General features: G+C 43.7%; 1 protein-coding gene across 1 annotated transcript in view; it reads left to right on the top strand.

Moving 5' to 3' along the window:
* LOC147614774 (uncharacterized) overlaps positions 1-25,168 on the top strand; it is a 135,549-nt gene that overhangs the window by 55,144 nt on the left and 55,237 nt on the right. Inside the window, 1 exon segment of the mRNA XM_086780120.1 lies at positions 13,085-13,217. Within this exon segment, the coding sequence (XP_086636246.1) occupies positions 13,085-13,217 (133 nt within the window).

Below are 25,168 nucleotides of genomic sequence, written 5' to 3'. Positions count from 1 at the left end.
AGAAGAGGAAGGGGCAGCGTCCTTGGTCAGCGATGATGGAGCTGCAGCCATCGAGTCCTCTTGAAGGGTTGAAGGCGAAAGGAATCCGACACCTACCATGCTGTGAAGAAGTGCTGAATAGGGGGGGTGAGGCCGGGGAGAAGCCAATGTTCCATGACCTAGCTCACAAATGCAAGGGCAGGGTGTGTCATCCAAGGTAAAAAATAAGGAGCATATCCTATGGTCAAAGTAGAGATGGGTTGGCGAATCTTTCTTTGATAGAAGGTAGAGTATATAGGAAACTTTGGCGAATGTTTGAAAATTTTTAGGATATATGCTCACTTTTAGTGTAAATTTGGTGACTTTTCCTTTAAAATTTATCCAAAAAATGCTACCTTGGGGTAATATATTAAAAAATTCGCCGTTTTTTGGGTCTAAAATAGCCTAGGACTTTTGGAAGACCCTTAATAATTTTTCCCTTGCTTAGCTCCACTCCACTGCCTCCGCATTCTGAACGCAGCTGCATGAGGAGCAAGGCAAGCTCACAAGAGGGAAAAAGAGGCGACAGAGAGGCGGGAGAATAGGGAGAGGAAGGGCTGTTTGAGGGACTCCAAGGAGGTGGCAGGAGAGGAAGGGCTGTAAGAGGGACTTGAAGGAGGAGGCGGGACGAACTGGAGGCAAGGGTGCACAGGGGAAGGGGCAGGGGCAGCGGGGTGGAAAACAGGCAAACAGGGCGCAGCAGGAAGGAAGGTGGATGGCTGGGGGTGCTCTGGAAGAATGACAGGCAGGAGGCAAAAAGTAGAAAAAATGCCCAAGGGGGGCAGCGTGCAGGAGAAGGGGAGGGAGGGAGACGGCAAAGACAGGCGGAAGCGAAGAGGAGGGAGGCGGGGCAGTGCGAAGGAGGACAGGGGAGAGGCAGCGCAGATTTGCTGACACCGCGGGTAGGGGGGGGCTTCAGCCTTGCATTATCTGTGAAAAAGGCTCTCCTTCTATACTCAAAATTTAGGCCCTCCCATGCTTTTGTTTTTTTTACCCTTAAATACTAGTGTGCTTGTGTTTTCCTTGGAGCTTTCCCCCTTCTTTAAAAAAATTCATTGAATATCTTTAGCGAAAAAACTTCCACACTTGAAAAAAAAAATTAAAAAAGAAATGGCCTGTTGGTTTGTGCGCTTTTGTGCTGTTCCTTTTCTGCCATGCAGCCTTGTGCTTTTTCTGCGCACACAGCTTGCTGCTGTGTTTCTTATGCTATCGGGGTTTGGGCCCTACTCGGCCTGCTCTAGGTGGCTACAATCGGTTGGTTGCTGCCTGCCTATGTGCTGGCTTCTGCCGGCATAGGCCCATGGCCGGCTGCCTAGCGTAGCCATGCTTGGCTGCCCTGTCTAAGGCGCCTTCAGCCAACACCACACCTTCTGAAGCCTTCTCTCAGGTACTTGACCAAGCCCAAATACACATTTAAAGAAAAAAAAGCAGCGCTTCTTTCCATCTCTCTATCCCACAACATCACACAACCTCAACTCCAGCAAATCCTTCTAAACACAAACTTCAACAGAGCAATCGTTTTAAGGAAAGAGAAGCAATGAGAGAAATACTTCGAATCCTGACATCTACGCCTAGACATGCATACCTTCATCAGCCTTTGTGTTAGGGCGGCTCTCATACCAACTGTAAAGTGCTCCACAAGATGTGCCCTTATCATAGCTGGAAATACGGTTAATACTGAACCAAATCATGAGGTAGCAGGATAGCTCACCTCCCAACCATGACCGGCATCCACCGATCTCCCTCCAGCCAATGCAAGGGCTCCTGCACAATCCCATAGGACAATGTCAAACTCCGCCTCAAAGATGGCTACAGAGCATGACCAGCATGGGATTTTAGGCATTAATGTGGCTTATAAGGTTTATAAGTCAACAGGTTCACACATCATTAAAGTGTGGCTGGACTTATTATTATTTTGGGCATGGATCCCTGGACAGAAGGAGGTGCCTAGTATAAACTTGGGCAACAAGCTTGGGAAAAGCATAAGGTTGATATTTTGGGCCAACCCAGCTACTTTTGGGAAAAAGGAAAAGCACAAGCCAAAAGTAGGGCTGGTTGACTCTATTAAAAGCAGGGAGGGGCTTCTCTTTTGAAAGAGCTGCAAACATCTGCTGGCCGACTATAGCTGCAGCAGCCAACTGTTCTCCCTCTCTCCTTCCAGTGTTGGCTGTACAATAGACAACCGTTTTTCTCTCTCTTCTGTGTCCTGGCCATACATAGCAGCTATCTTTTGGTGTTTCTTTATTGTGCGCTGGCTGTACAGTACATTGTGGCTGTTCGTTTCCCTTGTCCTCTATCAGCTAGTCGGTTTAGATAGCTGTAAAGCAGCCATACAGCCTCCACACGTGTGGGTTTTAGCCGGGATTCTTCTCTCTCATAGTACTGGCCGTGTAACAGGCAGTGTTCGGGGCTGATTCAGGGCTGATTGTGGGACTGGTATGAGACAGGTATTGGACAGTTTTTAGGGCTGTTTTGCCTTTGTATCTAGATAGATATTTGGGCCTTTGTCTTGCTGACGCTTTGTGGAAAATCCAGTGCAAGTTTGCACCCGCAGCTTGGTTTCAGGCAGTGTTTGGGGCTGATTCAGGGCTGATTGTGGGACTGTTATGAGACAGGTATTGGACAGTTTTCAGGGCTGTTTTGCCTTCGTATCTAGATAGATATTTGGGCCTTTGTCTTGCTGACGCTTTGTGGAAAATCCAGTGCAAGTTTGCACCCGCAGCTTGGTTTCTTGTAAAAGCTTCTATCTAAATAAAGAAGTTCCTAGGGGGGGCCGGCTGTTCCAGCTCAGTGTGCGATGTTTTTATATTGTTTATGGTTCTTCCGCTTTGTTTTCAAAGCTCTATCCGGTATTTGAAGTGTTTGTCTATCACTTTGGGTCCCCGATTTTGGTTACACCTGGGGTCCTCTATCCCCATTAGATTAGGTCCCTAATCCAGAGATTAGTGTTATCCAAGTACATAACATCCATGGCTATGGAAGTGAAGGAAGAGCTCTCTATGATCAAATGGAGGCATGAATGGAATGGCCTTATATATATGTGTGTATGTATAGATACACAATTTTTTTTATTTTTTATTTTTATTTTTTTGGTAAAAACCACTCTTTCTATTATGTCAAATATACAAAGAGAGACCCTTTCATAGCAACAAAGGTCTCACAGATGAGGAAAGAAAACTAAAAATAGTCGCAAAACAAATCCAGATGAGACTGATCGAACTGCTGTATAGCTGATAGCAATCATGTAGAGATTGTCGTAATGATTGGTAGAAATACCGTTACTTGTCAATCGATGTTGATTGGAAAACCAATCGATACACACTTTTTTTTTGGTGGAACCACTGTCTAATTAATTACTCAAGGTATGGTACAGGCATGGCTGTCCATGAGGAAGGACAAGCTAGAAACAATGGAAAAACACATCTAATTGTCTAGTAGCGATCTCACTCAAGGCATAAGAGTCTTGGAGGTCATGCAAAGGGCGTCTAAAATAAGTATAAGTATCGATTGATCAATCAGCAAAGACTCGATGATTTCTATCATACCAGAGAGTCCATAGTGCCCGGAAGCTTGTCCACACAAGAAACTTTGAGTAGTGTGATAATATATTGAAATGTTTGTCAAAAGTGAGAATTGCTTGGAACAAGGATGCCGAGGAAAATGATCCTTCAAATATCTAGAAAGCCTATCAAGAAGAGCATGAGAAGACAGAAAGTGCCAAAGAAAATGGCGTACCGTTTCTCATGCATGATAGCACTTGTAACAGTGTGGCGAGGCAATAGGAAGCACCCCAACCAGGCATCTCCATTGGAAGACTCTTTGGTTCACAGGGAGTTTATTTTTCCAAATTCTATTCAGGCATGCTTTCCACCAACGCAATGGCTTATATATCCGTCAAAGCTGATTAGCATGCTCAACAATCCATGGGGGAGGAATAATAAGCTTATATGCTCTGGCTGCAGTCAATTGATCAAATGCGATAGGCTTATAACCAAGCATCTGGCTATCTAATTTCCAATCCATCAACCTGTTCTGTGCATTAAGCGGCGGAACAGGTTGTATAGACTGCATTATTTGCATAATCTCTTGCCATATTGGTCTATGATGCATGCCCAAATCATATTGACGATTTGCTTGAGGAAAGCTGAGAACCTATACATTCGTATCTATAACATCCTGTATGTATCGAATACCTTTGGTTGATAGAAAATAAGCCTTTCGAGGTTCCAATAATGCTAGTGGTTCCTCAGAGACTCCGCTCCAATGTATGCATTCCTGCCGCCAGACCAATCCAAGTGTGAGAAGATTTGTTTCCAATCTTGATTAAGCTTGGCAGAATACGGACAACCCAATATTTTCCATCAAAAAGTCCAAGAACAATGTCCTAGCGGGTAGGGATCCACTTGCCAAATGCCAAGGTTTGCATATTTGCACATAAGGTGGTTAGCATAATTGCCCATGGCTGTTTTGTCGCAGAGAATAAGCAATCATAGTGGCTTTTCTAGCTAGGCATGATAATGTATGTTGAGAATATTCAAACCACCATGCATCTTAGGCATACAAACAGGTTCATATTTCAATAGCCCGAGCGCCTTTTTATTAGCTATGATTCTCCATAGACATTCCAAAGCTCTTGACATGAAAGTATCAATATCTTTTTTGGTCCAAACTAAAAGAGGCAAGTAGAATTGAACATAGGCCATAAGAATGGATTGAACAATCTGGAGTCGAACATGTAAAGGTCATGTGGAAAGCTTCTAATAATCCAATTTAATTCAATTTCTGTAAAACCCAACATGTTTCATCCTTCAATCAGCTAATAATCTGATTTGGTGATAAGATTTGTCTTGGCCACAATATCTCATGCCAAGAGTATGCATTCAACAAAAGTAATTTAGATTTTGCAAAGTTAACATGTAATCCTGCAGCCAAGCCAAAAAGAGAGAATGCATCCATAAGTGCTTGCACATCAAAAGGGCTATTTTTAGGAAAAAGGAGTCATTGGCTGATGCTTGTGCTAGAAACTGCCAAGCATAGGATGGGTAGTGATTGCTTATAACAATGAACTTAGTGGGCAGCCTTGACGTACTGATTTTCCTAGTTTCTAGGGAGTAGAGAGATCTCCTCCCAACATGCATTTTGCTAAGCCTTCAGCATACAACCAATAAATAACATTTCGCATCTTTGGACCAAATCCCATTTTGCTCATCACTTGTGCAATGTAGTCCCAATGTACCGTATCAAAGGCTTTAGCAATATTTCCTGCATGATAATGATGTTTTGTTTTGTGTATTTGGCATATTGAATGCCAATATATGCATTTGCAATGTTATCATTCATATGCCTTTGTGGTACAAAACCATACTGTGCGGGATGCAATCCTCTATGTAATATGCATTTGACTTGAGTGACCAGCATTTTTGTGATAAGTTTGTATATCACATGCATTAAAGTAATAGGGCGCCAATCAGAATTGTTTTTCAAGCACAAGCTTGACAAGTCCTTCCTTCCAAGAAGTTGGTAGTATCCCTATGTTCCAACAATGACTTGCCATGGAGAGGACAATGCCTTTCATAAGATCCTAGAATGCATGACAAAATTCTACAGGAAGACCATCCCATCTTGGAGATTTCCATCTGTCCAATGCTTTCAGTGAATCATCAAGCTCATCTTCAATGAATGGTGTTTCAAAGTAATCAGCCTCTTGTTGTGTCATTATACTTGTCATAGTGTCTGACAGAGTTTGACGGGCAGGTGGAGACGCAAACATTTTAGCAAAATGCTGTAAACATACCTCCTCAAGTTGCAGCTTGTTCGTGGTCCATTCACCATTGCATTGCTTTACACACTATGGATTGCCTTTGACGAGAGGCATGTTATCCTTTGAAGAAAGATTTTGAGGAACAACCTTTATCAAGCAATGGTTTTTGTTGAGCTTTTACTTGCCATTTTTGAAGCTTTCTTTGGTCATTGGTTTTCAAGGTTTGCTGTGCATTCCACAAAATGTCCTGCTCGTGGGCATTCAAAATTATATTTTGGCTGATTTCTGTGTATTGTTAAATAAGGTGTTTAACAGTGGACACTCTTTGTCTTTCTTCCTACAAATACCATCTCCCATAATCCTATATAACCGCTTGCATTTTGATTACATTTTGACTACAAAATAATACCAGGCCACATTTTGATTACATTTTGATTACAAAATAATACCAGGCCACATCCAAGTCCTCATGCATCTGCTTAGATAATGGTCGCAAGACATCTGTCACCATTTCCGCAAATGATCTATGCATGGATAGCTATTGTTGACAGTGAATAATCTCAAATTCCTCAAGGAATAATCACGTGTTCATTCCAAAATACAATGCCAACCATAGTGGTGCATGATCTACTAGGTCACATCCAAGTCCTCATGCATCTGCTTAGATAATGGACGCAAGAGATCTGTCACTATTTCGGCAAATGATTCATGCATGAGATAGCTATGGTTGACAGTCAACAATCTCGGATTCCTCGAGGAATGTTCACATGTGTTCATTCCAAAATACAATGCCAACCATAGTGGTGCATGATCTGAAATTTGCAGTGAGTGATCTAGCCACTTTTTGCAAGTGAATACATCATATTGTGTTGCATTCAAAAGATACCAGCAATCTAAATGCGCCCAATAATCAGTAATGGCATCATGATGGAAGGTATAGTCCTTATTATGCATCATAACTTGTGTCCAAAGATCACATGCATGTAAATGCATAAGGGCTTGGTCCCATATCTGCTTTTCAGATGCCATCATGTGAGAGCAATGTGAAGTATTGTCATCATATGCTGGTGGGTTATTAAAATGACCACAAATAAATGCATTAGAGCACTAGGGATATCTTTGAAATGAGTGCCATATTTTTCCTCTTTGCGCTGAATTCTGTGAGGCATATACATTGGCAAATTCATAAATTTCTCCATGAATCATACACTGAACTACCATCCATGTGTCGGAATGCACAGCGGAAAATGAGACAAGTGCTGTGGAAAATAGAACGCAGAAGTGTAGAGAGAGAGAAGTTGTATAAACTCTGCTATATACAAGAAGATCTGATACAAATGAGGAGGTGGGGGCAAGGGTGGTATAAATACCACCCTATGGTACTAGTCGGCCAACCCAAATACAGCCGACAGGCTGCCCACATGTCCAGGAACTGGGTGAAAGCCAGTCGGCCAGCATATGTAGCATGGAAAAAATGGGAAAAAATGAGAAAAGCTCTAGGCGGGCACACCCACAACAAAGGCCCTCACTATATAGAGAGGAGATGATTGCTAACACCCCCTCTTAGCTCCTGGATGTGGAACCAACCCCAGTAATCTCGAGTGCTACTGGAGCATAGCCTGAGGTAGAGACTTCGTGAAGAGGTCCGCCGCATTGTCCTGTGTCGAGCAATAAACAAGCAAGATGTCCCCAGCCAAAATCTTCTCACGAACAAAGTGATATTGTATCTCTATGTGCTTGGTCCGGGCATGGAAGCCCGGTTCCCAGCAATAGCTATACAGCTCTGGTTATCGCACTGGATGACCGTGGGTTCATTTTGTGGAAACCCAATCTCGCCAAGCAACCTGCGCAGCCACACAACCTCGCAAGTAGCACCACAAGCAGCCCGGTACTCTGTCTCTGTAGAAGACAAGGCAATGGTTGGCTGTGTCTTGCTGCTGCTCCATGAAATAGCTCATGCGCCAAGGGTAAATCCGTAACCTGATGTAGATCTCTTCGTGTCTGGATCTCCTCCCCAATTTGAGTCACTCCAACCTTGGAGTCAAACTCCATCCATTGTTCCCCCTCTAGTGTCATAGAAGAGTCCAAGATCCTTTGTACCCTCCGCAAGATCCGCAATCCTGCATCCCAATGAGTCTTCAAAGGCGTTTGCATGAATGAGCTCAACAACCCACGGGAAAGCTCAAGTCCAATCTGGTGTTCGGCAACCAAATCAATGAACCAACAAGCTTCCGATACAGAGAGGCATCAACCTGCTCACAAGGATCATTCACAGTAAGTTTGGTGTTCGGGTCCATCGGTGAAGTAATAGGCTTGCAGTTCTCCATCCCAAAGGTCTCCAACAACTCATGAACATACTGCTATACTGAGAAACAAAGAATCCCCTCTAGGTTTGCCAAATCTTCAATCCCAAGAAAAAATGAAGTAAGCCTAAGTCGGTCATCTCAAACTCCTTTGACAAGGCAGCCTTCGTCACTGCTATGTGCTCCACATGACCGCTAGTGAGAATGAGATCATCCACATAAAGGATAATCAATGTGACCAAACCGCGTTCTTGAAAGAGATACAAGTTAGGATCTGCAAACTGATCTCTGAAAACTTGTCCGTAGAAAGAAGGAATCAAAGATTGATTCCAAGCCTTAGGAGCCTGCTTAAGACCATACAAGGCCTTCCGCAACGTGTAAACCATCCCCTTTGATCCCGGAACCTCAAAGCCTTGAGGCTACTCAACATACACCTCCTCTTGCAAGTCACCATTAAGGAACACATATTTTACATGTGATACACAGGCCACCGCTAAGAAGAGGCAAGGGAAAAAATTGTCCGAATCGTGGTCATCCTCGTTGTCGGTGCAAAGGTATTCTCATAGTCGATGCCAGGCCGCTAAGCATAGCCCTTAGCCACAAGTGTGGCCTTGTGCTTGTCCACTGACCCATCTGACGTATACTTGGTCTTAAAGACCCACTTGACACCAATAACTGACCGTTTTGATGGCCTTGGAACTAACTCCCAAGTTCTATTCTTCTCTATGGCATCCAATTCCACTTGCATGGTTTTCCTCCAAGTCTCTTGAGAAAGAGCTTCCTTCACGGAAGTGGGCTCTTTGTCCCGAATGATACGAGACATCAAAGCATAGTTCACTTGTAACAGCTCCTTGGAATGGCTTTTGTCACGAACTCTATGCGATCTTCGAGGTCTATCCTTTGTGGTGAAGCTCCGTAACACTTGACTCTTGAATGGTGTCTAACAACCACTTTGGTACTCGAACAGAACGCGGAGCCCTTGGGGCTCATTTCCAGCCTCGGGCTCAACCTCTATAACTGGCTGAGGCTGTCTAGCTGAAGCAATAGACTGGAAATCATCCTTAGACTCATTTGGTTCTCCAAGAAGTGGTGGCGCATCAACAGTGGTAGGTGGAACATGCTCATCAAAGACAACATCTTTGCTGACAACAACCTCGTTCCGCTTTGGTTCATATGACTTGTAGCCTTTGGAAAGAGAGTTATATCCCACAAATATAAGCTTCTGGGACTTCGAGTCAAGCTTTCCTCTCTGCTTCTTTGGAATGTGAACATAGGCATCACTCCCAAACACACGGAAATGGGAGACATCTGGTTTCCTGCCAAAATAAGCCTCAAATGGAGTCATCTTTGGTATTGAAGTCATCGGAGATCGGTTGAGGATATGGACAATCGTAGCCATAGCCTCTTCCCAAAGTGGACGAGGAAGAACACGATGCTCCAGCATCGTCCTCGCCATCTCCACCACAGTCCGGTTCTTACGCTCAACTACTCCATTCTCTGAAGGCGAACCTGTATTGGTCAACTCCCGCTTGGTGATGCCATGTTCCACACTAAACCGCACAAAAGCATTAGAAGAGAATTCTCCTCCTTTGTCAGCCCGAAGAGTCTTCACCCACAATCCATACTCCTTCTCCACCATAACATGCCACTCCTTGAACCGAGCAAAAGCTTGGCTCTTTTGGAAAAGAAAGTAAACCCATGTAAATTTGCTACAATCATCAACAAGCAGCATAAATTACAAAGAACCTCCCAAGGATGGGATCTTCATAGGTCCACACAAGTCAATGTGTACCAACTCCAAAGGTTTCGAAGTCCGCCTAGTAGCATGCTTTTGAAAAAATTCCCTGTACTGCTTACCACGAATGCAAGAACTACAGTGTTTTTGCTTGCTTGCTGCCAACATCTAGCAAGCCATTCCCGGAAAGCCCGCCGTAGCACATCCACATTCAAGTGGCCAAAACGGAAATGCCACAAGTCACCGATCTCAGTGCGTGTTAGAGAAGAGAGTGTTGAGAGTTTGTAGATACCATTCTCCACTCCGCCTTCCCATACAACTTGGCTATTTCTTTGTCCCGTAGAGCAACAAAATGCTCATCAAACTCCACTCGGAAGCCAGTCTTGCAAATCTCATGCACTGACAAAAGATGAAAACCAAGTGATGGGATGTAAAGAACATGAGAGGAATGCTTCCCCCCTTTGCCATCAGGAATAATCTCCATCCTGCGCTCACTGTGTATCGGGGATAGTGGAATTGTCGCCAATGAAAATGCGACCTGGCTGCCGTTTAAGATCGTGTAATAACTCTCGGAAAGGAGTCATGTGCTTGGAGGCACCACTATCCAGAATCCACTCCCGAGTATCCTTGGTGGTGAAACCAACTGCCTCTCTGCTCGAAGAAGATGAAGCATCTATGTCCATAATCTCCAAGTGCACAAAAGATGGAGTCTTGGCAATTATAACTGAAGAATCAACACTCTTCTTGGTACTCCGCTTAGGACATTTCCTCCAATAGTGGCCTTTCTCACCACATTTGTTATAGGTCCGCTCAGCCTTCAAAGCATCACGCTTTGAATCGGGCTTCTTCTCAGAAGACTTCTATGATGAAGACCTTCCTTTGCCCTTATTGTTGTTGTTGTTACAGCCTTTCAACCACTGGCTTGTCAAGGCCTCAAAACCTCCGCCCTATGGAGGGTTTGTAAAATGCTCTTCCTAGTCCAAGACCATAGGCACAAGCTCCTCCCATGTGATGGTGTTGAGCCTCCCACTGGTGATCAAAGAGGAGTAAAAAGCTGAAAACTGAGAGCTCAGATGAGACAGCAAAGTGATGGCCATGTCCTCTGAAGATATCTCCTTCCTAGCCTAAAGAACCTCTTGCTGAAGAGCCTGCAACTTGTTGATGTGCTCCCGCATCGTCGAAGACTTTGCAGGATTCATCACCGGCATTTGCACTTCGAAGGAAATCCGCTTCATGGGTGATACCCTGTTATACAGAGAAGCCAAACGTTGCCAAATCCCTCTGGCCAGCATCGTGTGTTTGATATGATTAATCAACTGTGGTGTGCAATTAGGAAGATGAAAGAACGCACACAGGCATTGACACGATCCCACAATTGTGCCTGAGCCTCCCATTCTTTTCAAGCAGAGGATAAAAGCTCCCCATGCTCCAACTCCAGCGTGGAACACCAACAACAATTAAATCAGCCATGTCATAAGACTCCAAGACAGACTCCATCATTACCTTCCAGATACCGTAGTTGGTCCCGTCCACCTGTTGATCCACTGGGAATGTGGGGCGAGTGGGGATCTTCACGTGCTTCTTAGCCATCTCAAGCAAATCTGCCATCTCAAGGGTTCACAGGGTCTTGTGAAGGGAGGGTGGGTGGGAAGAAAAATGAAGAAGAGGCTGCAAACACTATGCAAGGTGGCTGTCCAACGGAGGTGGCCGCCTTTTACCTGATCTCCAAGTCCCTAACAGCCCACGAAATCTCCAATCAGCACCAAAAAACAGAAAACCCTCAAGCTCCCACTGTCTCCAAGCTTCAAGCCCCCTGGGGCTCTGATACCATGTCGGAATGCACAGTGGAAAATGAGACAAGTGCTGTGGAAAACAGAACACAGAAGTGTAGAGAGAGAGAAGCTTTATAAACTCTGAAATATACACGAAGAAATGAGGAGGTGGGGGCAAGGGTGGTATTTATACCACCCTATGGTACCAATAGGCCAGCCCAAATACAGCCGACAGGCTGCCCACATGTGCTGGCCGAGTGGCTTTTACCAGTTGTGGACACGTGGGCGGATTTATTTACAGTAATCATGTTTGCATCTCAGTCTCATGCATCGCAGATTGTGAATTCTGTGTGGCATGAGACAGCTCATTTCGAGTGTCCTCATCCACAAAAATCCGTCCACCCTTTAGTACTTCAATCCAGTTTTTCCCAATTCCTGTGGTTGGCAGCTTCTGGAGTTACTGAGACTGACCTGTTAGTGGCTGATATGCTGACCATTTATGAGATTAATTGGGCGTTGCCTTAATGAGACCACTTTACGTGGTGTTTGCCATCCATCCTGACCGATTTTCTCTTTGTCCTTCTCTTTTCTAAGTGTCCCTGAAGGCATTACATTTTGCAAGGCTAGAGATATGTCTGCATCAAGATTTCTCACCTAGGATTAGTCCTTGTGTCCCATACCACGAAGACTAATTCGTAGTGAAAAATTCATGAAGTTCAAGATGGAAGGGCCAGTTCGTTCAAGAAGATCTACTCTGATGCATAAAATCTCTCCCTTGAAACTAAGAAAGTTTGAAGTAATATCATTTCACTAAATGTGGGTATTTCTGCCTACAAAACTTCGAGAGAAGAAGTAATGAAAATGTATTCAATAACTGTTAAATTAAGCTTTGAAATGTGTTAGATTTCCTAAGAAAATTAGCAATAAAATACTCTATAGTTTCAATATGAAATAACAATGAATAACATGTATTTTTTGGTGATCAATCGAAGGATTTGGATTTATGTGTAGATCATTGTTTATTCATATTTCAAAGTCAAATGTTTGGAGTCGTGATAGTTAACGATTCAATATGTATTTCCTTCCGCGTCTAGAGAATACATATTAGTCATTAAAATATCATAACTATTCTCAATTGGAGTGTTGCTTTTCTACATACATACATACAGGTATGCACATATATACACACGTACATACATACCTACATACATATGTACATACATGCACGCACATATATATACACACTATATATAATACATCGCACGTATGCATGTACATATATACATACATATATACTTACATGCACACATGTATACAGATCAAGAGGCTTGTTTCTTTTCCGTATTGATTTGTGGCCGTATGTGTGCATTTCTTGTCTGATCTAACTTTGTTTTAAAAGGAAAAAGGAGCTTTTTGATGTCAGTAAGTTGTGTATGTGGTAGGAGAATCTATTTCAAGGGAGCCCACTTGTTGAACGATTTTATGATGCAAGCAGGCTGAGATCCAATTGTTGCGTGGAAGTTCTGAAGATGACCACCCTTTAACTGAAAGTGAACTAAAGTCATTACAAGATCATGTCCTCAATTATGTTAATGATGCATCATGTGAGGCGGCATTGAGCTTTGAAGGTGATCTGTTTTCTGCTTCAAAAATTTCAACAACTTTCAATTTTGCACTTTGTAAACAAGTAGGATTGCTCAAGGATACTACCTTCGTTAACAGTCTTCTGATTACTGTTTGTTCCTTCATGAATGCTGGTGATATACTAGACTCTTTCTGTGTTTTGTGATGCATATGATGCTATCAACACCCCTGCAGGATCACCTTCTTGATATGGTTGTCAATTAATTGTGATGTTGAGGTGGGCTGCTGAAGGGCAATAATGGGTATTCCACCGATGCAGTATAGAGCTGTAGTCTCTGTGGCATTGTCCTTGGGATTGTTTGATAGCAAAACAGATTGAGAAATGCCTCAAGAGTTGCTTCATCATATGGGATAGTTTCCAGGGCCTGTACCCATCTTGATTGCCCATGTGCCCGGTCAGAGTGACACCAGTGGTAACTTCGTGCCAGCATCGGTGAAAAGTGGTAAAGTGGAACTGTCCGTGCCAGTGAAAGTGTCACTAATTACTGAGCTAGCCCAAGTGTGACATCGCTCGTTTGGGACCTGCCTCTCTAGCTATCATCGACATTGGTCATGCAGAATTGGAGCAGTGGCCACTACCTGAACAGTCACCTCTAACCTGTGTGCCATCCTGTGCGGCCACCTCTGACAGGTGCACCAACTTGTGGCCAGTGCATCCACTTGCAGGTTATCTACTGCCATTGATGGAGGTATTCCCAATTTAGGTGCTTTTTAACGTTGGGATGGCCGAATGGTGGGGAGCTCCCAATGTACAAAGAGGCCACCATTTGGACTTTTAGGGGGCTTAGTGTGATTATTGGTTTTTCCAGAGCTTCTTGTAACATGTTTCATAAGGAGCCATTTGGTTGTTCTCAGTGTCTCACTGTGTCAATTATCTTAATTTTGTTCAGTGGTTTTCCATACGATGATCTAACAGTGCTTGCAACTCGTGAGTGTATACTGCCATAGAGTGGAACCCTGTGACACTTTGGTGTCACCACTTTAGTGTGCCTGGGCAACCAAGTCTGCTACATGGGGCCACATTCTTCACTGCCAATGGAGGTGTGGCAGAAACCCAATCCACCCCAACCCCAAAAAAACCCCTCCTTCCAGGTTTCTGCTCTTCATGAGGAGGATGTTATTGTCCTAGTATTGCGTGTGGACCTAAATCGGGTCACTACAGCAGAGTTCCACCCCCCACCACCACAAAAGAAGAAGAAGAATAAGAGAGAAAAAAAAGGAAAACACCTACGGAGAGGCTGTCAGTGCCTTACTGAAACAGTTGGAGGTCACTTCGAATGGCTTCAGGGTACCTGTTGGGCTATGCAACAACTTCTTTACACATTTGGAGCTCACGACCCTTCTTGATGGAGGTTCAAGTCGGTTCAGATGGTGCAATAGGCTCCTATTAAGAATTTCCCCCATCCTTGAATGTAGTCTCTCCATGCCATGGAGAGACCCCCCCTACTGCCGATCTTGTTTAATTCTTTACGCAGATGGTGGTTCTCAGTTTTACCTCATGTATCCGCTTTTCACTGGTTGAAGGCTCTCTTTTTGGAGAAAGAAAACTATGTATGTATATGTTTGTATACATATACTGAATAAAAGGTAGTGTACACCCGCCTGCTGATTCCCTGCTGCCGGCAGCTTTGGTCAATGGTAATGCCCCTCCATCTAAGATGGGTCAAATAGGACCTACTATTGGTATACACACTAGAGGAAAAGGGGTTGTGCAGCCCCAATTAGTGCCCCAACAAGCTCAACAAGTAACAGTGCAAAAAAACATGGCTTCTAAGGACAAAGCTGCTATAGATGTGCGTAGAGCTGCTCTTGATAAGGACGGCTGGCAAACCCCTAATGCCAGAAAGATTATATGGCCATGTCAGCTACAACTCCATCGTTGGTATGATCCCTCCTATGTGCAGGCTTGTGCTTCATCTTCTGGTATTGCATCTATCTGTGTAGAGATAGATGCTGGCATGCTCTGATCTCATGTTATGAAAGGTGGCATTTGGGCTTTGTAGGGTGATATAGTCATGATGGTTACTTAACTATTGAGGGAGAATTCTAGAGGAGTGGCCTCTAACACTCTCCTAGATCCCTGGCTCACAAAACACAAGGAGGAGGGAGGCAAGGTGATGGAAAAGGTTCCAAAGGAAAACTCTCTTGAACCTCACACCAAAAGACTCAAGGCCCTTGACCGCACTCTTAGGGGAGCTCTTCCTCAACCCTCTTAGTGACACGCCAAGCCTAGTGGAGAAGAGAGTAGGAGGAAGCCCACACCTTTCCTTTCTCCTCCTTGCTTCACATGCACGGGGCACATTAGGAATCTACCCAAAGAGAAACTTTAAGCATGGAATACAAATATTCTATTGAAAAGAGAGAGAGAGGGAGAGAGGGAGAAAGAAAGAAAGAAAGAAAGATATATTAAGCGTCTACTAAAGACCCAATGGGCCTATGAGACCAAAGTGATACAATAATGTCCATGGCATATCTCATCATGGAATGGAAAATAAAACAGAATGAAAACATAAATATAGCTATCTCATTGGGGTGATACAAAACTGTCCATGGAAACTCGTCATGGAATACTGAGAACATAAAAACATGGGAGCAACCTCAGCTCCGAGTAGATGGTATACCACTCTCCAAAATGTCAAGCATGGGGCTGACGAGTATGGCCGAGAGGGTGGCAAGGTAGCTCGATGGCGGTGGAGCATGTCCTGATGATAGCACTTGATGATAGGAAAAGTCCACAATACAATCTTATTGATATGAAAAGTAGGGATACAAGCATAAGGATTACAAGGTTTGAGGATGGAGAGAATGACTAGAGTGATAGCCTAAGGATGATGGATAGAGATGAAGGGTAATGGCTCCTATGGATGGATCTCTATCCTCTCTTGTGTTGGAGCCAAGACTATGATCCTTTTTATAGGCCTCCAAGAGTACAAAGATATTTCATATCATGAGATATTACAAGGTTTGGTGTCCTCTTAGCCTGCCATGTGGCGGGATATTTGGATAGATGAGGATATTTTGATAGATGGAGATACTTTGGATATCCAAGGTGAGTTGGGGTTACATGAGCTAAGATATCTCCAAGTAATTCTCGAAAATGAGCCTCTCCAAGGATATGTAGATGGTGTGTAGAGGCTTAGCGAATCCTCATGGATGTTTCTAGAGATGGTGGGTTTCTCCACAAAAGAAAATCTTGAGATAATACCAAGCTTTGATATTTTGTTTCTTTATTACAAAAAAGGGAAGGTAGACTTTGCATGCCTTATTCCATAAATGGAAGGTAGGAAATTGTTGATGAAGTGGAGACCACCTTTGAATATCTCTTTTGGAGCCTTGTATCCTTGTAGCAAAGTGCGCATTCTCATTTGTTTTCTTTCTTTTTTGAGTTGGAGAAGCCTTTCCTTACATGCCTTTATTTACATAGTTTTTCAAAAGGTAGGCCTAAGACTAGTGAGGCTACTTTTAGGAATACATATATATATATATGTATACATATATATACATATATATACATATATATATGTATATGTATATATATATGTATATATATATATGTATATATATATATATATATATGTATATGTATATATATGTATATGTATATATATATGTATATATGTATATATAATATACATATATATATATATATACATATATGTATACATATATGTATATACATATATATATATATATATATATATATATACCTATATGTATACATATATGTATACATATACCTATATGTATACATATATGTATACATATACCTATATGTATACCTATATGTATATATATATACATATATATACATATATGTATATATATATATATACATATATGTATGTATGTATATATATATATACATACAATCCAAAGATGGTTTTGACTTTTGTAGGTTGATCATAAATTCTCCCAAAAAAGGAAAGGAATTAAAAATTACATGGAGGGTGGCATGTGTGTGCGGGATGGCTCGGGGTGGCCCACGTGGGCCCGGGTGGAGAGGCTATGCATGAGGGTGTGAGGAGGGAGCTTCCACCATGCGTGTGGGACAAGTGGGACCCATGTAAACACATGGGCGTGGGTGGGCCCATGTGGGCCCCACAAGGTGGTGTCGGGGGAAAAAGAGGGTGGGAGAGTGGAGATTGATAACAAGGGAGAAAAATGATATTATATAGCATATATATGTATATATATATGGTGTAGCATGGCTTTTGTATCTATTAGGTGTGAACTCTAATAAATATAATATGGTGGTGTAAATAATATATATAGTAGTATCATAGCATAGCTAGGATAGGGCATAGTAGGTTGGGTGCAAAAGGAGACTTTTAGGAAAAAGATATCTTAGGCATAAATATATATGAGGAAATAGACTTAGGATTTATTTACTTGTGCAAGTATATATACATAAAGATGAGAGAGAAAATATAGCAAATAGTAGGTGGTAGAAATATGCATACTTATAGTGTAGTTATAGATATAGTACCTAAGGGATTTTGAAAAGGTAGAAGGGAGATGGGGGGTAAGATTTTGTGCATTTTTTCCAAGCCCTCCTATGAGAAAAAATTAATGCATGGGGGGTTTCAATTTACTTGTCTCACTATCTACTTCCTCCTTTTGATGATGATGAATACACCCATAAAATATGTATCGTACAATGTATAGAGTTTGTGTTCCTATGATAAATGGACAGGTTTCTTTGATGGTTATTGTATATACTATGCTAGCTTAAGTTCTTTTTCTGTTGTTTGTGTGCTGATCAAGCATATTTTGCAGCCTTATAATGACCCAGATGGTAGACTGATAATTTTGCAGTACATGCTCAACGGGGACCTCTATGAGTTTGGCTTTGTATATGCCCCTACAGTTTCAGCCCGCCGAACTCTTTTGTGGCATTTTATGAGTTGGTATCACTGGTTGTCCAATGCTTTTATTTGTGCCGATTTTAATTACTCCCCTTCTTCTTAGGACAATACACAGGGTCATTCAAATATGCTTGCTTCTGAGAAAGTGGCCTGGAGAAATGTCGTGGTTGATCTTGGATTGAGAGATTTATGGAAAGCCACTTCTCTGGATAAGAGAGGTTTAACTTTTCACCATAATGCGCATTCGGATTATCATGCAAGATTGGATCATTGGTACCTCTTGCATACATATCACGTTGACACTTTTCCATGTCATATGTGGATTGATTACTCTTTGAACTTTCTGATCATGTGATGGTGTGGTTGGGTTTGTACTTTGATATGCCTTTGATGAGGCTTCCTTACCCACTAAACGGCTTCTACTTGTGAACAATTCCTATCTCTCACATGCACTGTTTCAGGATATGACAATTGATGTCATTGGCGTGTTACAAGCTGAAATGTATGAGGACATAGACATTGCATGGTATCATTTTGCTGCCCGTATGCAAATGGTTATCATTGAATATGGGAAATGGTATTTGGGAGAAGAAAGACAACGTATATATCTGCCCGCTCAAGAATATGTTGCAGTTGACCAGTCATACTCGCATGCTATCCAGCAAGAGGAGCATCATATTGTCTATGCAAAGAATGCATTGGCTCTCAATGACCATTGGAAATTGCAAAAATGACAAGTTAGATCACTCCATTGGCCTATGCTTGAAGAGTCACTTTTTCTTATGATCAATGAGGTTAGGAATTCGGGTGTCATACCTTTTTCTTGGTAGGAGGGACTGATAAGATTGGTGCCAAAAAGGAATTGCGTCAAAAAACTTTCTGATTAGCGCCCTATTACCTTGATGCCAATGATTTATAAATTGATCACTAAGATGATCACTAATCGCCTCAAAAAGGTAAATAACAGATAACATTGCTAATGTCGGCGGAGTTCTACACAACTCCTTCCATACTTCATTCGGACTCCTCACATGGACAAACTGTGCTAAAAATGCAGCTCTGGCTACACGGTACTCAGGATCCTGTTGATGAGCATTCCTGTGTGTAGTCACAAACATCTGTAGCCATGCTTTTGCATCACCCTGTAAGCAATAAGTCAAAATCTGAGAAAGGATCTCCGGGGTTGCCCTGTCTTTCATCAAAGCTGTAAACTCCATCTTCTCCAGAAACCTGATTGCACTCTCCTGGGGCAATCCCCAATACTCTGGAAAATCTTGAGCCATATCTTCAATCTTTCTTCACACAAACCCTTGTCTTCTTTCACAAACCGAAGGAAATTTCTTCCTCAGTGGGGGCACCAAAAAGTGATGACACGAAAGCGGTATAGCTGTATATGCCTTTATAGAGTGTCACACTTCCACACACGGATACAAACACACCCAGAACACCAAACCCAAGAGCATAAACAAAACTTTATTTCAACACAGGTCTTCGTCTTTACAAAGTTGGACATCCATTTCATCCTCTGAACCATCCTCATCTAGCACCCATTCACAATCAGCCCACTCTTAACAGTCCATGGTCTCCAATCTCATGGCTAGCATCTTGCTCCCCTGACGTGCATGCTTCTGTCCACGCCCAGCTCCCTGAACACCAACAGCAACCAAGATACCAACACACAACCATGACCAGATACATCACCAGTATCATTCATCTTTGAATTCCCAGACAACACTTCCATACAGCTTCTTCCGACACACAGAAGCTTTTGCTTCACACCATCTCACATACACGACACCTTCAAATCAACACTCCAGATGTATACTCACAAAGCTGTCCCCCATTCATCTTGGTTAATCCCTCTCTCACCTCTTCTTAGAACATCATCACCTCAGCCCTTCAGCTGCTCTTAGACACTAGCGGCGGCAGCTAACCAACAAAAACAACACCCCTCGGCTGAGACACCAGAGGGCAATAACCCAACGAAACACTCACCTCTGGGCTCTGCAGCTAGGACAGTAATACGAGTAAACGAGCAAACAACTTGCCAGCTGCGCTACCAGCCATCGGCGGCTAAACAGACAAGCACACCACTCCTCTGTCATCACCAGCGTCTCCTTTGCTGGACTTCTCTGCACCTAACCACAAAACAAACAGCCGAGGTCTCCGTTGCACTTGGCGGAGCTGCAGTCAACGTCTTCCTTTCCTTTTCTCTCGACGTCTTCCTCTCCTTCACTCTGCCTACTGCAGTCGGCGTTCTCTCCTCCACGGCTTCACTGCTGACGTGCTCTCCTCTGTTCTGCTTTGGTGCAGTCGGCGTTCTCTCCTTCACTGCTTCGCTGTAGCTTCTCTCTCCTTCCTACCAGCCGTTCCGACGAAAAAGCCTTCCTCTGTTTCCCAGTAGTCCCCCAGCCTATCGACGTCCTGGATACCTTTCTCCCCTCGTCTGCTGTCGACGTGCTCTCTACCTTCTTCTTCACTGCTTCTCTGCAGTCCCCCCTCTCCTCGTCGCCACCAGCGAGTTGACCTTCTCTTTTTCACGTCTCCAGTCGCCGCGACCCCTTGTTCTCTCTGCTTCGCTGCACCTCCTCTCTCCTCGTCTTCTCTACTGCAGCTATGGCAGCGTACAAGGCGGCACCCCCAACAACCACCTTTCTCTGTGTTCCCAGCTCACAACATTTCTACTCCCCCGAAAAGATAGGCGCCGCCTATGGCTTGAATTGGTATTCTCCCTTCCGTCGAATGCTCCCTGCACCATCTCTCCCCCGTCATGCACACGTCCACCATTCTTCTCGAATCTCCTTTAACCTTAGACATTTTCACCCTTCATACACATATAATATTGGCCCTCTCAACAATTAATTACCCTCATGCCCATGCACACTTTCGAATACAACCTACAAGTGCCCATTTTATTTTTTTTGGGACACGCATACATACAGAGCGACCGAATGATTGATACCATCTCCAGACCACGCTCCGGACAAGTCTGTGCTTCCAAGATTTCATCATTTTCCTTGCATATACACTTCCAATCCTTGGTGGCTTGTGCCTCCGTCCACTTGGTCGCATAGTCGGTGGCAATGAGAATGTATCTACACTGGCTTGGGTGTACCACTGGGTCGATGGGCCCCATGAAATCAAAACCCCATTTCTCAAAACGAAAAAGTGTCGTGTGGAAAGTAAGGCAAGAACATCCCCATACCAGTCCGGGGCGGCATCAACTTTGAAAAGGAAACTATCAGGAAGGTCATCATCAATACCGGTTTAAGGCTCCCCAGTGCCAATGTGGGAGAGGTGGTCCGCCATGACGTGATGTTTGCTCGAGCAAAGGAGGATCTCAAAGTCGAATTCTTGGAATAGCAGCAACCACTGCCAGACATGACCTGCCACCTAGGGTTTATTGAGAAGATACTTGGGAGCATAGTAGACCGAGATAACGATGCAGCGGGAGCCCAAGAGATAGTGTCGGAACTTTCGGCAAGCATAGACTATAGCTAGGCCCTCCCGCTTAGTTGTGGTGTAGTTTTGTTCATCGGGTGTGAGGAGGCGGCTGACATAGTAGATTGGTTTGTCCATCTTGTATTCTGCACTACCGGTTTCAGGCTCCCTAGTGCCAATGCAGGAGAGGTGGTCCGCCATGACGTGATGTTTGCTCGGGCAAAGGAGGATCTCAAAGTTGAATTCTTGGAATAGTAGCAACCACTGCCAGACATGACCCGCCACCTAGGGTTTATTGAGAAGATACTTGAGAGCATGGTGGTCCGAGATGACGATGAAGTGGGAGCCCAAGAGATAGTGTCGGAACTTTTGGCAAGCATAGACTATAGCTAGGCCCTCCCGCTTAGTTGTGGTGTAGTTTTGTTCAGCGGGTGTGAGGAGGCGGCTGACATAGAAGATTGGTCTGTCGATCTTGTATTCTGCACTAGGTTGAGTAAGGACCACACCCACGGTAGTGAAGCTTGCATCTGTATGGACATGGAAGATGGTCATCTAGTCGGGTGGGATGAGAATGGGGGCTTCGGTAAGCATTTTAAAGGTAGCAGAAGGCGGTAGAGGTTGGGTTAGACCACTGGAAGATGGAGGATGGCTTGACTGGGTGGGTGAGTGGAAGGGCCACATCGGCATACATGTTGATGAAATGACGATGATAGCTAGTGTGTCCGACGAAGACTTGGGTTCCTTTGGGAGTGTTTGGAGGAGGAAGGCGAAGAATTGCAACAATTTTATCAGGGTCGGGAACCAAGCCTTCGAAAGAGATGATGTGATCTTGGAGAGTGTCCTGACCACCAAGAACTGACACTTAAAGGGGTTGAGGTGTAGCTGAGAGGAGCGACACTTGGCAAAAACCGGAGCTAACTGAGAGATGTTTTGGAAAGGCCTCTATCCGAGAGACAAGGTGAGTACCTGTGAATTTAGAAAAATCGAATGAAAGTACGGAGAAAGATGAGGAGGTACTCCTTGAAGATATTGGTGATGAGCCGTTGGAAGGTGGCCGGAGTGTTACACAGCCAAAAGGGCATCTTGTTGTAGATGTAGGTACCCCATTGTGTGATGAAAGTTGTCTTGGCACGGTCGTCTGGGTAGATGACGACTTGATTGTATCCACTAAACCCATCCATAAAACTGTGCAGGGCATGCCCGGCAACATCCTCTAAAACCCGATCCATGAATGGAAGGGGGAATCCATCCTTGATGGCTGCTTTGTTGAGAGATCGGAAGTCCACACAGGCACGGCTCTTGTTGGTCTTCTTGGGTGAGATTACCATGGGGGAAAGCCATTCGGAGTGTTCCACCGGGGAGATGATTTTGGTGTTCTCCATCTTTCCAACTCCACCTTGACAGCCTTTGCATACTTTGGGTTGAGCTTGTAGGCCTGCCCACGAACGGGTTGAGTGAACTCCTGGAGAGGTATGGTGTGGATACCAATGTCGGTTGTAACACCTTCCAAGTCTTTGTATGTCCAGGCGAATACATCCTTATAAGATTGGAACAAGGCCACGGCTTGCTCAAGGAGGGTGGGGTAGTCCTACAGCCAAGAGGCTAACAGGATTGGACGAGGCTCCTTGGAAGTGCCGAGATTGAATTCCTAGACAAGATCTTAGCAAGATGGAAGGTTAAGTGGTTCCCCTGTCTCAGCTATTTTGGAGAGGAGAGTGGGGTTGTGGGATGGGTGGTGGTAAATTGGGAAGGTGCCGTAGTGGTCTTTTGTTGAGGACTTAGGACACTCCCTCACTGGAAAAGTTGGTGCTTCCACAGACACCTGTGGTGGTGCTTCTTGTTGGTCAGAGGAGTAATGATCGGTTTGTGCTTGGGGGTTGGTCAGCGTTGTGGGAGAGAGATTTGACCATCTTGCACGTGTTAGAAAATAGATGAGATTGCACTAATGATGTTAATCACTTAGATTTAGAAGCATAAACAATCCCACAAATAAGCATACACAATGCTAATGAAAAAGAGTGAATAGATGCACCAAGCATGTAAGAAATTAGGCAATAAATATCATAAATGGAAATGATAAATGATAAATACCATGATTACCTCAATGCAATAGAGAGAGGTCTTTTTCTCACAAAGGAACCACCAAGTATATTGCCGACAAATGGTATGTAGCACAAAGCTATAACATAGTCTCCTCTCTTGTACACGATGAGTGTAGAGACCACAAATATATAGATCTCCATGAAGGTAAGCACTTAGAATCCCTAAGATACCTCCATCTCCCCCTGATTGTCTCACCTGACTCACCTAAAAGTGACTCCACAATCAAGGGAAGTACCTACCATGCCTACTCTAGTTAACCATGGTAATTGGGGAGCTTATAACCTTAGGACATGTATCCCTAAGGTGCACATAGCATTATCCACTAAGGACTAGTAAAATGGATGCTACATCACTAAAATCTCAACACCCTCTCATAATCTACATCCATAGCACATAGGGTGTGTAGTCAAGAAAGTTACAATGAGTGTCACACAGACTCCCAAAAACATAATAGGCGCAAAGCTTAAAAAAGTGTATTAGTGGCCACATTGGCTCATGATAGCTGCACCCAGTCTTCTTGTCTTGGGTCTTCCTATTCTCCTCCTCCCGCTTCTTCTTGTAACAGAACTTGGCTTCATTTCTCTTTTTCTTGCAATAGTAGTAAGTCCCGGGGAACTTCTTCTTCATCTTCTCATCCATGATGAGAGCTGATTGCACTGCAATCTATGAAGTAGATGTTAGAAATCTAGCATGGTATCACACAAAACTAGAACATGGGGAAAAGTGCAAGAGGGATGAAGCAAACTGAGATAATTCCATTGATGTGACCCCTTGAATATATAGGGGGAAAGTACAAGAGCTGAGCATGAGTGCATATGGGATAAATCCCTGAGTGCCACGTGGCATACACTGAGATGACCAAGACTAAAAGTACTCCTAGTGAGCACTTATTTCCAACACCCTCCTTAAGTGGACACTAGGAGGAAGACAAAAAGACAAGACTATGACATGACAAAAGATAAGACCAAGACAGAGAGACTAGACAAGGATTGAGAGACAAGCTAGAAGACAAGATGGACAAGACTAGAAGACAGAAGACAGACATAAAGACTGATAGACTGAGAGACAAGACATGAGAGACATAAGATCCTGAGACACCCCTCCTCAAGTGATATCCTCATATGGGTCCACAAGGGTAGGGACAAGAGTGGATCATAGACAGAGAGAGAGAGAGAGACAATCAACAAGTAGAGTGGTCCCAGAGAGAGAGAGACATTCAGATAGACATGAGAGAGACTGACAAATAGAAGATAAATGGGGACATAGACAAAATGCCAAAGACATGTGGGTAACTAATCCACAAAAGATAGGCATATAGACTGATAGACAGAGTGTCAGAGACATATGACTGTAAGATCACACAAGATAGACACATAGACAGAGAGACTGACTGATTGTAGATAGACAGAGAGATGGACCTTGATTGATAATCCCTCCTCAAGGGCAATCCTCCTGCTAGAGTGAGTAATGCAGGGGTGCCTCTTGGATAGGGACAAAGATAAGTCCATGTAGACATGACATTACCC

Source organism: Cibotium barometz, chromosome 41 (genome assembly GCF_041138505.1).
Source record: "Cibotium barometz isolate CiBa-2024 chromosome 41, ASM4113850v1, whole genome shotgun sequence".
NCBI lineage: Eukaryota > Viridiplantae > Streptophyta > Polypodiopsida > Cyatheales > Cibotiaceae > Cibotium > Cibotium barometz.
The sequence above is the reverse complement of the archived record's forward strand: the minus strand, read 5'-3'. Positions and strand labels throughout refer to the sequence as shown.